A 16,818-nucleotide genomic window follows, 5' to 3' on the forward strand; every position below is an offset into this window, starting at 1 on the left:
TAAATGTTATTTCATAGTGTTCAATGTTGTAAATCTTTTTTAAAAAATGACAGAGTTGATAATTTGTATGTTCAGTCTATTAAGTCCAACGTAGCTGAGCAGTAGCTTGGTTCTCATGAGTTTTGGCAAATAACAGGGTTCTGAACTGAAGCGTGTCCTCTATCCTAACCATCATCAATGGACCTGAGGTAATCTCATCAGCATCAGATAAAGTCAAACTCTTTGCCAAGAACTTTGCAGCAAATTCTATCCAAGTCCAACATAAATAATTTCTTATTGAACTGTTCTCGTAAATAATCAAATTATACCAAATTTCCACCACAAATGATTACTATGCTATTGTCCAAATGACTACCATACGAACATTAACCCTTATCCTCGAATGGCCTCCAGGCCTTGATATGCGGTCACTTCTTTGTACCCCCCACCACCACAAAAAACAAAAAACAAAAACAAAGTTACAACTCTCCCAAATATTTCAACATTACGTCTATCAAAATGTCCAATGATATGTCAAGATTCTGGACTGGTTCTGGTATGCAAGCACAGGCACGCATGCACGCACGCTTACATGGAAACCTTTGTGCTTTGCTCTCAAGGGAAATCATCAGGTTTATTGTGTGGTTTTACATTTCATGATTGTTTTTATAGCTGACTAACATTTCAGCCCGGCGTTGCCCGGGTGTTTGGACGTGTATATTGAGCAAAAAAAAAAAAAAAACGGTCAATTTTTTTAACTTTGACCCTTATTATGACTCCTTAACATTTATTTTTGGGGGCTCAAATCCAGTTATTTAGATCCATGTCCAAGGAACCTATATCTAAAATTTCAAGTGTTTAGACCATAATTGTCGGAGTTTGGTAGAGTTCTCAATGGTCAAATCGTTGAACTTTGACCCTTTAACAGCCAAATTTCTGTCCGAAAACCGATTATAAATATTTTCCCAAATCTTAGTACCCTGTATATCAAATTTCGAGTCTGTAGACTAAAAATTGACAGAGTTATTGCGTAGGGAAATGTACACACACACAGAAACTTTCACTTTTATATATAGATGTGCTTTCTCTACCTACTAACTAATCAGTCATTGGTGTTATCATTCACTACCCATTTATTTCCATCTACAAAGGAGTGTCAATCCCTTTGTTTGAAAGCGAGTTTACATGTTAGAAAGAAAGTGGATTAAAAATATTTTATAAATTAATATTTTTCTGTCCATCCCTAAACAATCAAGATATCAGCTTTGCTATCACATCAAATTTTGAAGAAAGGAAATTTTAACATGCTCTCAAAAGAATCTAATTTAGTGTAAACAATGTGGTGTTTCCAATTTTAATGTAACAGTTGACGCATTGGTTACAAATGGAATTGGTTTTAACTTTACCCATTGACATAAAAAATCACCATCAGAAAACTCTGGTCTTGTATGGTGAGTTTTATGTGATCACCTTGTGACAAGAAATCAGCAGGTGCGCCTGACATGGCCAATGCAGATATTGGGAAATGACTTGACAGCTTTTTACCTGGCAGATCCGTAACTTTTACTAATCAAAAACATCTTTCCATCAATTCCCCCGGACATCATGACTTCAGACAAGTTGCATATCTTTCAATGAAAGGCTGGAGCCGAGATTCAAGTATGCATATATTTGTAAAGAAACCTTTATTCTTCTGACTGACGCATCTAAAATCATTTGATCTTCTATCAAAAAAAAAAAAAGGAAAGAAAATCAACTTCTGAATCAACCACTCAGTCATATCTCCTTCAAAGCCAAGCAATATTTGATTTCAATTCTCATGAAACCTTTGTTTCATCCCTTTCAAGAACGTTTTCTGTTTTCCATGCACAGGCTATGTTTCTGAACTTCTTCTGCTCTTCAGAACTACTTTTTCCTTTAAGAGAACATTGTTTCCTTTAGGTTCCTCTTTAGATATTTTATGTATGTTCATCATCCCCTAGAAACTATATTTCGGAATGAATCCCATACGTACAAATATATAAACATACCTAACTTTATAGAGTTGGATGAGAGAAATAGAAAATGTTATTTCTTTTTGGTCAGCAATATTTTATAATAGAGAATTATTCCCTTTATATGAATCATTGGTTATTGAATTGTTTGGATTTCAATCTTCAAAGAATGTCTCAGCAAATTTGTAGCGAACTTATCTTTCTGATATTAAAATTACTTCTAATGAATCATTTGACAACATGTGAAATTGAAGACATTTTAAATTTAACTTTCTGCATTTTGCTTTCTTTATGTAACAAAATTATACCATAGAATTTAAAAATTGAACCTTTTTTTTTAATGTTTGTGCAAATTTGCTTGTTGAAATTTGTTAATCTCTGGGATAGATTAATGTCATATTGCAGTGTCTTTGTATTGATTTTATTTGAACTGATGATTCAAAGTTAAATAATGTTTTGCGAAACTTATGTTAGTGAATATTGATTGCATATTGTCATGATCAATTAAAAGAATCCAGCCCAAGGAGGCATTTAGTTTTGGTTTTGAATGTTTGATCTTTTTGAGAATTCATTTTGGTTTATAAGTAATGAGCATCGAATATAATTAAAATAAATTATGTATAATAAAGATAGGTACATTTTTTTTTTTATTATTCACACACACACACACACACACACGCGCGTGCGTCAGCACTAACCCTATTTGGGTTTAACTGGCTTCCCCCAAAGGAGGCAGTTTTAGGGGAGTATAAGATTCATAATTGGTCCACAGTCGCATGTATATCCCCATTAGAGAAGATGACGATGTTAGGTTTTTGCAATTCTTGCAAGGAGGTGTTGATGTCCTCTTACATACAGGAAATGGAATTCCCAAATTGGTTACCAATTTGAGTAATGACCACGCTCAACGTTGCTTAACTTTGGGAACCGATGTATTAACGTGATTATGTCTTATTACATTTTGTAAATAAACACACACGCATATATATATATATATATATATATATATATATATATATATATATATATATACACACACACATATGTGTGTGTGTGTGTGTTAGTAATGAGTTGTGTGTATGTTTAATGAAGTAACATTTTATTAAATTTAAAAAAAAAAATAATAATATTTTTAATGTTAGAATTTTTAAGAGATTTTGTGTTGAAATGTTTATAACACGTTTCGAGCATATGTTTCTTTCTTCAGATATTATTTTGAGAAAAGTCGTAGTTTTGAAAAATCATTGTAGTTCTGAAAAAAATGTCGGTTTAATCTTATTGAAAGTTTAGTGTCTATGAGCCTGCACTGCCGTGAAGGTTACTTTCGTTTTCCTATATAAGTGATCAACAGTATATTTTGAGCCATGCCACTTGAGATTTGATTAGTGCTTTGATATAAGGGGTAGGGTTCAATGCAATTAAAAATTTTTTTTTTTTTGTTTTTTTTAACATGATCCCTGTCTTTGAATATTAGTACAAACACTGGTAAAGGATAATAATTCTCTCTTGAATACTAACTCATTCTAGTAATACTAAACCAGCAATGGCAATGCAGGTAGAAGTATAGGAAAAAAAAGTAGATTTAAATGTGTGATTCTGAGACATCTGCAAATGTGTTGGCTAGAAAAAAAACAAAAAAACAAAGAACATGAGTGTTGGCTGCAGAAAAGAAGTGAAGACGAAAATAGCATAAAAAGAAACAAGTGTAAAAAAAAAAAAAAAAAAAACTAAAAGAGGGGGTCGAGAGTATAGTATTAGATTAGGCTAGTGTTCAGTTATGTTGTAGAAACAATGTTATTAAGGTATTCTATAACTAAAAAATTGCACATTTATAAAAGTAAACGTATGCTAGGCCGCATGTTTAGTGGGTTGCATGTTTGCAATGCATGTGATTGAGGAATATTAAACTAAGAGAAAAGAAATATCCCAAGCTGTAGGAAATATCTTTTCATTTTGGGTTAACAACCCAGAATTCGATTTGTCCACTTGAAAATAAAAATAGTAATGGTTCTATAGATATGAAGTTCCCTGCTGTGATTATGACCCAAACATCGTACTTCAAATTTCATACCCATCCAGATACGGAATCCCTAAACAGTGTTTTTTATTTTTTGCCAATAGATTGGCAGCAAATTAGCTTGTACAAGTGGTTAACTAGGTGAGCTACCAGAATGTGTTCTAGTAGATAGGAGGGGGGCACTCAGTTTATTTTTTGGGCATTTCATGATCAGTTGAGGTTTATGTGCCTTTTGCAGAGAGGTGGATCCTGAGGCTTTTGATGGATTGTGTTCTGTTGGGTTTGTTTTGATTTCTTCTGGCTAAAAATGTTCATTTGCAAGTCTGTTGTTCAATAGAAGAAACCAAGTACCATTGTAACATCCGTAAAAAAACTTTATTGCTTGCTTTAATCTGAAATTGTTAATTTATTTGAAGGGAACATCCTTTTGCATTGATTGACAGTACATACTTAACACTGCGATCAGTGTAGAAATTGAGCTTCGACTTCTGACTGCCACAATGAGCAGACGCCTGTTCAAATAAACTAGTAAAAAAAAAAAAAAAAAAAAAAAAGTGACCCATTGGTTCACCCATTGTACTTGGGTTTGAGTGCTTGAATTAGGAAAAAGTGATTATGAAGTCAGATAAATATCAACATAATCAAGAATTAGACCATTTCTGCTTGTTATCTATTTTTTCTCTCTGCAAATACATCTTATATAGTATTACTACTTGTGGTGATATTAACATTTTTGATCCCTCGATTTATCAGAGAGGGACCTATGTTTTCAGTTGCATGTGTCCATTAGTCCAGACGATTGCCAGATAACTGTCCATTAGTTTTTCCTGTAATTTTGCCACAAATTCTATTTCATTCAATAGATGTGCACAGTAAAAAAAATTTTTTTTGTGAAAATTCCTGTTGCATTCCTCGGGGCACAAAAGAGGTAAAAAAAATGGCCAAAAATGACACGTTTTGCCCCATAACTTTCGATCCATCCATTAGATTTTTCTGAAACGTGGCTAAAATGTGGAGTCCATTGTTCTTAATATAAATTCGGTATGGGTGTCTCTGGCATAATTCTGGTTTGTGCCCCCGGAGACTTTCAGTGCTAAAAATGTTCTTTTTGTGGCTCTTTTTTCATATTTCTCAACAAAAACTTGATATGTCTGACTATATAGTGGTTTTTCACGGTGGTCAACTGAAATATACATGTGTTAAGGCCTGAAACTGCATCGTTATCCATTTACACTGGGATTCGGCATCCCCAGGGTCTCAAAAGAGGTAAAAAATGCCCCCAAATGGCCAAAAATGACACTTTTTGCCCGATAGTGTTTGATCCATTCATTAGATATTGCTGAAACGTGGCCAAAATGTGGAGGCCATTGATCTTAATATAAATTCAGTAAGGGTGACCCTGGCAAAATTCTGGTTCGTATCCCTCTGAGACTTTTAGGGCTAAAAAAAACATGCCTTTTTGGAGCTCTTTTTTCATATTACTCAAAGACTTGATATGTATGTCTATGTAGTGGTTTTCCATGGTGCTGAATTCAAATATACGTCTTAAAGTGTGAAACTGCACCGTTTGTCCATTTTCACTGGGATTTGGCATTTTCAAGAGCTCAAAAGTTGTCTCAAATGCCCCCAAATTGCAAAAAAATGACACATTTTACTGCATAACTTTTGCCTCATCCATTAGATTTTTCTGGAACTTGGCGAAAATGTGAAGGCAATTTTGGCCCTTCACACTTCTCACATTCATCATTTCTTCACTATTTTTTGTGGCGTCATCTCACGTTCCGTACCGGGGAGGGGGGTGCACACGTGGCTTGTTATAATAGAATATTCATATTTCTTTACTTCCTCTATTACGACTTAATAAACAGAAAGTGAGAGTGATAGCAGATGAAATAAGGGTACTTATGCAGAATACGGAATGTAATGAAATATTATGATTTAGAAACCCATTCTTATCATTAGGGGGGGATGTTTTTTGTTTTATTAAAAAACAAAACATACAAACATTGATTAATGCAGCTTCATTATAACAATAGGTGCGTGTGCGCTTGAAATACACTTCTACAAATACTTTTTTTTCTACTTGAAGTTCGATTAGCTTAAATTTTTAATTAATGATCTAATTTCTTTGTTTCCTGTGATGCGTCTTCAATAATATTTGTGCCCCCTCCCATATATGCACAAAAAAAAAAAAAAAAAAAAATGGCGATTTAGATTTCAAGTCTATTTTAGTAATTGGTTTTATGTATTTGTATAGAGTACTGGCTGAAGGATTATTTGTTTAGCAAAACATCAGCTTTTTTTCAGTTGGCTGAACGAAAGAAGTAAGACGAATCATTGACGTGTTATTGCACTTAAAGATGTGTCTGATTGACTCGCACCCTCATCCATCTCGACAGTGCGCAACTCTGGACGATTGCACAGTAAACTTTGATGCTTGGTTTGACAGACAATCAATGAATGGAATGGAATTGCTCTGGAAGCAGAAAAAAAAATTGTCTGGCTTTTTGTGAGAGAGAGATATCTATGCATCATTTGTAATAGACAATATTACACTTTCTCAAACAAACTGGAGAAATCTAATGTCGTATCGCCTCAGGAGATTATCAAGTAATATGAAATGACTATTGGATCTATTGCAGATTATTTGGATTATCAAACTAATGTTCTCAACTTGAATGTAATTCCCACAACGTTTAGGCTTGTGTAACTTCCAACCTCCTTCAAGTGCATTTTTTCAAGCTCTGTAATAGAGGTAGCTTGTTCTCATTTCATTAGCGATAACTGGGTAGAAGTTTTAAGTAATTCTTAATTGTATTAATGCCCATATTGAGGATTAAACCTTCAGCCTCAAAAAAAACCCATACATAAAACTAATTATCTGTGTATTATAATAAGTGTACTAGCAGGACCTGTGGAAATTCTGCAGGAGCACTCATTTGTATGTAATATATTGATGTTGGCATTTTGTAGATATTCAGTGTAAATTAAAGAGACGCTCTGATATTATTGTAGCTCTTTTGTTAAAACTGCAAAAGTGATTATTTAAGCTAGCAGGGATGTCCGGCATAGCCTGGTCATAAGGTATGCTTAAATATATTTTAACTCCTGTAGATTTAGTATATATTATTAAAGAGTTAATGTGCTATCGATTTTTATATATTATAAAGTTGCAATTTAAAAAATTTAAAGAAATATATATCCATATGACTTGGGTGCATCAGCTTAAACCAAAACTTATGAAATATATATATATATGGTTGGTTTTCTGTTTTATACAGTGCTAGGTCGAACTATCATCTCAATATCATTGAGGCGTTAGTCATTAATAACTCTCGACCTAGCCTGTGTAGACAAAAGATTTTGAAACATCAGTTGGAAATATTTACTGATTTAAAACCACCTGAACAGTGAGAATTATATATATATATATATATATATATATTTTTTTTTTTCTCTCACTGGTTTTCCAACTGAAACCAAATTCCCCTCTTTCCTCACTCGATTCTTAGCTTTTAATTTATCATTCTGACGTTTCCTCTTAGAGGGTCAGACGATAAGGCCTTAAGGAAATTTTAACAATTCCACCTGCCCGTTTTTTTTGTTTCTTTGATCTTTTTATTTAAATTAAATTATGTTTCCTCTGAAATTTCTCCTTCCAATTTGCTGTACCAAGAATTTACTTATATATATATATATATATATATATATATATATATATATATATATATATATATATATATATATATATATATATATATAAAAACTTGAATTCCTTCAGCTATAATCAAAACCAAAACTTATGAAGAATTCTTGGTAAAGTTATTTATTACAAGAAATGGAAGTCCATAATTAAACGACAGTCACTCGGATGTTAGCATGATACACAAAATAAATAACACGTTATCCTATTAATATATAGATAAGAGTCAGGTGTCTGTGTATTTTCTTAAATCCAGGACGTTTTTAAAATGAGTTAACTGACTAAGCCAAAAATCAATGATTTTTATTTTGAGAAATGAAGAATCAATTCTACAAAATTGATTGACTCGGGTTTCAATTATTCCTTCACTATTTCTTTTTTCCTCTTAAATTAAGACATTATTCAAAATGTTGACAAACATAAGTTTTTATTTGGATTATTCAAACTTCGAACTAATTTTCTCGTCTTGGGATGTGATTGTCACAACATTTCAGTTGATGTAACCTCCAACCTTCTTCAGGTACTTGTCAAACTTGAGAATATGTATGGAATTTCAAATGAAACACTTAATCCATACAGGTAGTTTATCCTCATTTAATGTACCATAACCGGCTAGAAGTCTTAAGTAATTCTTAATTCTGTTCTTGGTATTGCCTGTACTGAGAATTGAACCCTCAACCTACAAAAAACTACTTAAAACATTATTACTTAGCATTTTTATCCATTATACCACGGGTCCTTGTTAAAGAAATCAGGGAATTTCACTTTTTTGATCTTCCGACAAAGGTGGTATTGGACCTAGTAATTCACCCCCATTCGCACTTCTCAATAACTACACCTTGGATTTAAAAAGATTTTTGCACAAACATTAGTCATGGTGAAAGTAAAATTTTGCTAGAACAGATTTTCCGGGATGACTCTGACCTTTTGAATGGAATTTAACAACCTTTTAAATGGAAAAGGTCCGTCCACGTCAATGAAACTATGATACGCCTCTGAAATAGGTAACATAGTTTTAAATAAATAATCTGTATACATATTTATTTATACATATTTATTCATATGAGAAAAGTAATTAGACTACCTGGTGTTGCTAAGTTAAAAAAAAAAAAAAAAAAAAAAAATAGGCTTTAACTTTTTCAAAATAGTTTGTTCTAAAATCAAATAAAATGTCATGAATAGAATTTATCAGCTTAGAAATTTAGCTGATAAAGAAACAAAAAAGCCTGTAGGTAAGCGATTATGTAATTTGCATAGGATAACGCTAGCAACATACGCTTTTAACTGTAACTGTTTACATATTGGGAAAAGATATACAAATTACCATTAGCATATTAAGCGATGCTCTTTGTGTAAAAAAAAAAATTGAGCTTAGGTATTTGGACAGTGTCAAAACACTGTTAATTCACTACCCGCATAACAGCAGCCGAATAATGCAATGGTTAGAAGCTCTGTCATTTGGGCAGTCAGATTTCGATCCTGGTTTGAGGTAGTTGCTTGTCTGATCAGCTGTGAAACAGTACTGTATGTGGATGACTATATATATGTATGTATGCACACACACTTTTTTACAAAGGAACCACCACTTATCCAGGCCCAGAGGCCACTCGAGAGTAAGGGTTATTGAGTGTACAGTAGTCAATGGGACAATATCGTAGTAATCATTAGTGAAATTTGGTAAATTGGATTACTTAAGGGGATGGCTCATCAAGAATTTGTTCTTGTTGGACTTGAAAACGATCATATTGTAGTCGGTTGGAAAGGAGGAAAACGGAAGAGTTCCACAGGCATGCAGTTCTAAGAAGCTTTGTTCATGGAATCTACATTTAGGTTTAAGCACAGATAAAGAGTGAGGGAAATTATTGATAGTGGTTTGAGATAGACAAGTGTTTTTTGTGAAAATCAAGCCAGGAGGGACCATAGATTGGAGCTCAGATGAGCACTTGCCATGGAAATGACAAAGCAGAGACAGGCTCGCAATGTCTCTTCTTTGAGAAAGAGATTGCCGGGAAGAGAAAAGGGGCATCCCCTATTAGGCTATGAAGTCTATTTTGAACTCTCTCAAGGCAGGATAAGCTGCTTCTAGCAGCTCCTGCCCAGATGTGGCAACAGTCCTCCATCGTTGGATGTACTTAGCTCTTATACAGGTAGAGAATTGCATCAGCAGTGAGATATCTACTGGAGCGGTAGAACAATCCCATTATTTTTCCAGCAGCTTTGGTAACGGATTTGATGTATGTGTTCCAATTCAGATCAAGAGTAAAGATCAAACCCAGAAGTTTGTCAAAACATGAAGCCTCCCCAAGACCAGAGCCATTCATTTCAATTGATGCCCTACGGCGATCAGAGCGTTGGTGATGTAAAAATAGAAGCTTGGTTTTAGATGCATTAACCATTTAAAACTTTCATGTTTTTAAATTTTTTTTTATATTTTGCTATTTTGTGATAAGGATTAATAATTTGTATTATTTAGATTATTTGGACTATTGTTCTCATCGTGAATGTTGTTTTCACAACGTTTTAGTCATGTAACCTCTGATCTTCCTCGGCCGTATCCCGTCGACCTCTGGAAGGACTAAGTAAAATTCAGTTTTAAGTGATGTTCTTCTGGAGGTTGAAGGTTCAATCCTCAGTGCGAATATTACTAAGAGTATAATTATAAATTAAGAATCCTACCTGGTCATCGCTGATGGAACGAAAGTATGCTACCTTGTTGATTAAATAAAGTGTTTCATTAAGTTTCGTACAGATTCCCAAGATTAACAAAGATTTCCGAGTTTGACATGGTATACTTCAAGACAGAGGTTACATCAGTCGAATCATTGTGAAAATAATCTCAAGAACAGTAGCCAAAAAATAAAAACATTCAGTTTGTCAGCGTTTTAAGTTATGTCTTAATTTGAGAAGAAATAGTGAGGGGAAATAATTATAATCCTAATCAATCAATTTTGTAGAATTGTGTTTTGACATTTCAGATAATCGTTGTTCTTTTGCTTAGCCAATCACTAATTCTCATTCTAAAAAAAAAAAAAAAAAAAAAAAAAAAAAAAAGCAAACATCCATGTTTTAATGAAACTGACGGACACCTTACTCTTATATGCCGTTATTACAATACATACCTCGCATTTTTATTAGTGATGAGATAATTCCAATATTTTCCCCAGATTCCGATACAATTACTGATTCCTATTCTTTAATATAAATCTGTAAATATTTAACCATAGTTATTTCTTCCTGATTACAGTAAAAACATGTTAAATATACATATATTTTCTCAAACCTAAAAACACTTGTGGAAAAGGAGGATCTATAGATTCTAGTTTTACTGGTAGTTTGAAATCAATAAATATTTATTATTCTATTATTACTACTTACAGTGGAAGATTTTGTTTTAAACAAAGTTAAATAAAAAAAAATATAATTAAAGGAATCGTTTTTAACATCAGAAAATAGTCGCACATTTTTCCGATACCAATTCTGAGACCCCAAAGCATTCTGATTTTACCAATTCCGATTCATCCGCCCAACACTAGATTTCTATAGACTTTTTCAAAGTAGTGGCAATGATCTTTATCAATATTTAATCTAGTATGGAAGTATGTTTTATGACATATCAGATAAAGTTTAAATTGATATTGATTGGCAAACAGGCACGTGTATTTGTATTTATATGAAATTAGGTATGTGTATATGTCTATATATTTTTGTCTACAAGATTCACTCCTAAACTAATTAAGCGATCATGAATTTATGAAAGCATCTACTATTTATAAGGGATCATAATTGTAGAAACCTAGAAAAGGGCTTACGATTAAAGTATCTGCTCGTCATGTGGCATCAAGGTGACAGCACCCACAATTTTGATTAGTGATCTCGCAAAGTGACACAAAATCTTGCTGCTCAACTGCATAAAAGTAGGCTATGTGGAAAACTCAGACAGACTGTTGTAAGAGAATCTTTGGAGAGTGTTGTAGGAAAATCCTTGTAGACTGTTGTTGTGTTTTACTGAGTCGGTTTGCTTTCTTGCCTCCGCCTTCCTTTTTGTACTAATTACTGATTTCAAAGGGTTAAAAAGAAATGACTTCTGTTATCAGCTAGAATAGAAACTAAAACATAGTGCTCCAGCTGTGTTCCTTACTGTTTAAACCAATCTAACAGATAAGATTTAAAATTAAATCACTTCAAGCTACCTTTGAATTTGTGCATGTGTAAAACTAATAGAAATATGTGGGCAAATTGAACATTTTGCATTTCAAATACCGACATATTTCTGTTATTCGTCCATCCAAGCAAAGATTTTACTAATTACTATTTTCTGTTAATTTCAGTGTTATGCGACCAGTAGTTCAAGAGTTTATTGATGTAATAATTCCACACACACACACACTGTTTTATTTATATAGATTTATTTTATTAGAAAAGAAAATCAATTGTTATAACTAGATTTTTCTTGTAAAAGCAAACACAAAAAAAAAAAAAAAAAAAACGAATATCAGTTTAGACTTTGTATTTGGTCATTATATAAATAAATGGAAGAGTTATCTTTTTTTTGTTTCCTTTATTATTTTGCTTTTAAGAATAAAAACCCCAGCCTTCTAAGACATTTTATTTTTATGGTTTGTACAATGTAATTTGCATTTGTTCAAAAGCTTCAATTCATACAAACAAAATTGTGCGTTTGCAAATAGGATGCTAAGAGCTTTGTTTAGATGTTCGTTTATATACTTGCTGCAGTGAAATAAAATAAGGTATGATTATAATTGAGGTTGTTTAAAAGTTTTGTTACTTCGGTGATGCCATTGAAGCACCAGGAGGAGAAGGTGCTAGTCTGATTGTAAGGTTTGATTGGGAATAGATGGAGTACGTTCAGGGCACTTCTGCCATTACTAACGAGTAGAACCATATCACTGTTGATCAATGGAAGATTCTCTCGGTCTCATACACTGTATGACGATGTATGGAAGTGAAATGTGATCAGCAAGAGTTGAGAACATGTGTTGTATGAAAATGATACCATAGATGTGTAATATGAGTTTTAAAGACGTACTTGGTTCTTATGACCTTAGAGGAAGATTAAATCTGCACAGTATAAGGAGATGTCAACAGAATAGGAGTTATCAATCGCATGATTGTTGAAGAAGGGATGAGAGTTCTTGGGTTAGTAAATGTAGAACAGTTGAAATAGTAGGTTCAGTTCACAGGGAAAGGCTAAGGAGAACACGGGAGTATAAAATGAAAAGGGGGGGGAGTGAGTGTTAAAATGTCCTCTAGTTGATACAACGCACGAAAGTCCTTTTTCCATTTCTTTTCTCAACTTGCAACAACTCCTTGTGTATTCAATATTATCTTCCACCGTTCGTTCTACATCTAAGCTGTCTAACAAAAAAGACAAAACTCAACCCTCATGATTTAGAATTCGTCCCCTTTTTAACAGTTACCAATTGTGTACATATGCAAATTAATGGCATACATTCACCAGTGAGCAACCTTGTCTTTTCTTCTTTTCTGCATTTTCTGCTGTCATTTTACACGCTAAACAAGGTCGTATGCGAGAGTGATGATTTCTATTACAGGGAGAAAGTTATAAAAATGGATGGAGAACAGAAACAGGAATAAATAACGACCTGGCCTGAGATAGGTTAGTGTGGGAATCAATTTCTTAAAGCCGTCCAAAGCATGCCAACATGTAAAACACATTGAGCCGAATATGATGATGATCATCAATTTTTTTAAAATAATGAAGAGTTTCCTGTAAAATTTTTATAAAAAAAGAAAAGAAATGATACTCAATTTTCAAACGAATGATAAAAAAAATCATGTCATAAGTAAAGGCATTTATTTTTATTTGATTTTATCATCCTAGTATTGTTAGTTAATAGAAATTAATCATCAAACCCAATTTTTAAAAACCTATTAATAATTTTAAGATAATATGATTTAATCTCTATAAAATTATAATTATAACATGGTAATAATAATGCTTTAATCTCTATAAAATTATAATTATAACATGGTAATAATAATGATTTAATTTCTATAAAATCATAATTATAATATGGTAACATGATTTAATCTCTATAAAATTATTAAGTGTAGATAACTTCCAAAAACTTTCATTTATGAGTATTTGCTTAGAATTTTAAAGTCAGATTTTCTTTTTGTATGTTTTTATTCATTATTCATCCCAGATAAGGCACATTTTCACTTGAATGTAAGGGTTTCCGATTTCGGATTGTCTACAAGAGCACTATGTAGGGAGTTGAGCAGCAAGATGTCTGAACATTTCATTTAAATTTGTGCAAGTTAGTACAATCATGGATACAGGAGACGGATAGGGAATTCCGTGGTAGTAGTTTGTGGCAAGAAACTATTAGGATAGAAGGCTTTCTAGCATCTTGGGACTTCTACAGAGAAGAGATGAGATTTTGCTGCTTGTCAAGTTAGTCCGAGATTTTCACGTCACAGTGGAACAAGTGCTATGCGTTTGTCTGAGCTCATTTTATTAAAGTACTTGTAAAACAGGCACACGATGCAGCATTCGGGTGATTTGACAGAAATTTGAGGGAGAAAAAAAAAAAGAAAAAAGATTCTTTGGCAGTCAAATAACCATTTGTATCATTTAATGTTATCAAGAATTAAAAACAATTTTTAATGTTATCATGTATTAATACAGCCCAGAAAATGAATCGGCATTTTTCTTTTTTTTGGCCCCTCAACAAAGGAGAGATTGGACCCAGTAATTCACTCTCACTTGTCCATTCGTTTATTCACATTTTTCTCAATAACAACACCTTAGATTTTTTTTTTTTTTTAATTTTGCACAAACAGGAGTCATGGTAGAAAATAAATTTTTGCCAGAACGAATTTTTTTTTTTAATAACTCTGGTTGCCTCCTAGGGGGGAATCATAAGTGTAAAATTGCTTCAAAATTGTTCATCTCTTCATAGTTTTCTCAATAATTACGCCTTGGATTTTTTTTTTTTTTTTAAATTTTGCACAAACATTAGTCATTGTGAAAGTAAATTTTTGCCTGAACGGATTTTCTGGGATGAGTCTGGTTGCCCCTTTTATGGGGCATTATAAGGTTAAAATTATTCCAAATCGTTCATCTGTTCATACTTTTCTCAATAACTACACTCAAGATTTTTTAAAAATTTTGTGCAGACATTAGTCATGGTGGAAGTAAATTTTTCACTCATGGAGGAGGGGAACCCTGCATGCTCGGCTTGTTTAACTTAACTCTGGATTCAATTTATCATTTCATAACTATTGTCATTTCTGTACAGAAAACAAAACAAAACCCAGGTTGGGAGAAAGTTCTAATAGTACTCTGGAGATGTCCTTAATTTTATTTGGTGCTTTCAGTAGCGCTCTAAAGGCATTCTAAGTTTTATTTTTTCACTTCTCACATAAGATTCTCTTTTGGGGTAGTTGAGGAGAAACTTAACATTTATTTTATTTATTTTTTTATGGCCTTTGGCAATGCCGGGTAGCCCTGCTAGTATAATATAAAGGGCAGTTCTCTATGTATGTAACTATGTCCAGCTAAAAGTAAAAAAAAACAAAAAAACACACACAAAAAAAACACCCACAAAGTTGGTATATTCTTGATAAGCATTGCCCTAGATGAATAATATCTGAAGTTTAGAAAAAAAAAAAAAATCCTTTGGGAGTCGGCTAGGTCAGGTTTTGTAAGGAAGGGTCAGTTTTTAGTGTTATTGTGTATTACTATAGAGAAGAAAATGCTCACTCATTTCTGGAGGAATCTGTTATATGACGAAGAGTTGTGTATATATGTGTATGTCTGTGTCGAGTTCAAGAGGAATATGCTAGATGGAGGAAAAAAGGGTGGGTGGGAGAGAAAGATAGAAGTTTAAGACATAGTTTTAATAGAAATGTTACCTTTTTGTCTCAGGCAATGTCGAGTAGCCCTGCTAGTCGGCTAGAGATGGCATCTTGATAAAATACTTTTTATCATCACACTGGGTTGTCGTTAAGGGCATTTAGCCTATAAAAATCTCAATTTAGGAAATGACTCCAAAAGAAACTTGGCCAGAGATAAGTTTAGAAGTCAATTTCTAAAAGTGGTCCAACACATGTCAGCATGTAAAATGGACGGTAAACTGTAGATGATGATGATGATGATATGAGAGATAATGTGAGAGAGGAAAATAAAAAGAAATGATATCTTGATTCTGAATTTAAAAAATAAAAACAACACCGCAACAGTAATTCCTGTGCTTGAGTGACAAGCCAGTTAACATCTAACTGCCAAATGTACACATTTACAGAGCTTAAATAAAGCGCATAGGCGAAACCACTTTTAATGAGCAGGTGTGCCAAGTCTCCTACTGCCTGGTTAGGCTTTTTTGAATTGCCTTGATATGCACATCTAACGCCTGGCTTTATGGAAATAGTAAAGGGGAAGGGGGCGTTTATCATCCGGAACTGAAACTTGTAGAATTTTATTAATTACTTTTAGAATGTTGAAGAATATCGAATACTGATTCTTCAATCGTATTTATAAGGAAAGTATTTGAAAAGAATGATTTGATACGTTGCTGAGAAGGAGAAAAATTCAATGTTACTTGTTATTGATTATGTATTAAGCGTCTATCTACGCACAACCGCTCAACGCACACACACACGTTTTCTACTTGAATACTGAGTATTGTTTTCTTTCTACTTATAGTGATCTCCGTTCCTGAACGGGTTGCTGAAAGGTTAGAGCCAAGTGATGATTCCTCAGGTCCATCTCTCATCGACTATTCTGAGCGCCGTTCACTTCCTATCTCCATACCTGACTACCAGACAGTTGATACCAACGGAGAAAAATATGTGGTAAGTTTAACTTTCCATGTTTTCTGCTTTCTGCCTCTTCTCTTTCTTTCATTTTTTCTTTTTCTCTTTATCTTTCTTTTTCTCTTTATCTTTCTTTTTCTCTTTATCTTTCTTTTTCTCTTTATCTTTCTTTTTCTCTTTCTTTCTTTTTCTCTTTATCTTTCTTTTTCTCTTTATCTTTCTTTTTCTCTTTATCTTTCTTTTTCACTTTATCTTTCTTTTTCTCTTTCTCTTTATCTTTTCTATTTCTCTTTATCTTTTCTATTTCTCTTTATCTTTTCTAT

The 16,818-nt window shown here is 33.0% G+C and overlaps 1 protein-coding gene across 2 annotated transcripts in view; it reads left to right on the plus strand.

Annotated features, from left to right (window-relative positions):
• LOC145269514 (sorting nexin-27-like) overlaps positions 1-16,818 on the plus strand; it is a 382,840-nt gene that overhangs the window by 204,771 nt on the left and 161,251 nt on the right. For both annotated transcript variants that reach the window (XM_080125260.1, XM_080125270.1), the window contains exon 3: positions 16,386-16,534. In XM_080125260.1, coding sequence (XP_079981386.1) covers positions 16,386-16,534 — 149 coding nt within the window. The remainder of the gene's footprint in view (positions 1-16,385; positions 16,535-16,818) is intronic.

This window comes from Euprymna scolopes, chromosome 4, assembly GCF_053919585.1.
Source record: "Euprymna scolopes isolate OS-2025 chromosome 4, ASM5391958v1, whole genome shotgun sequence".
Taxonomy (NCBI): Eukaryota; Metazoa; Mollusca; class Cephalopoda; order Sepiida; family Sepiolidae; genus Euprymna; species Euprymna scolopes.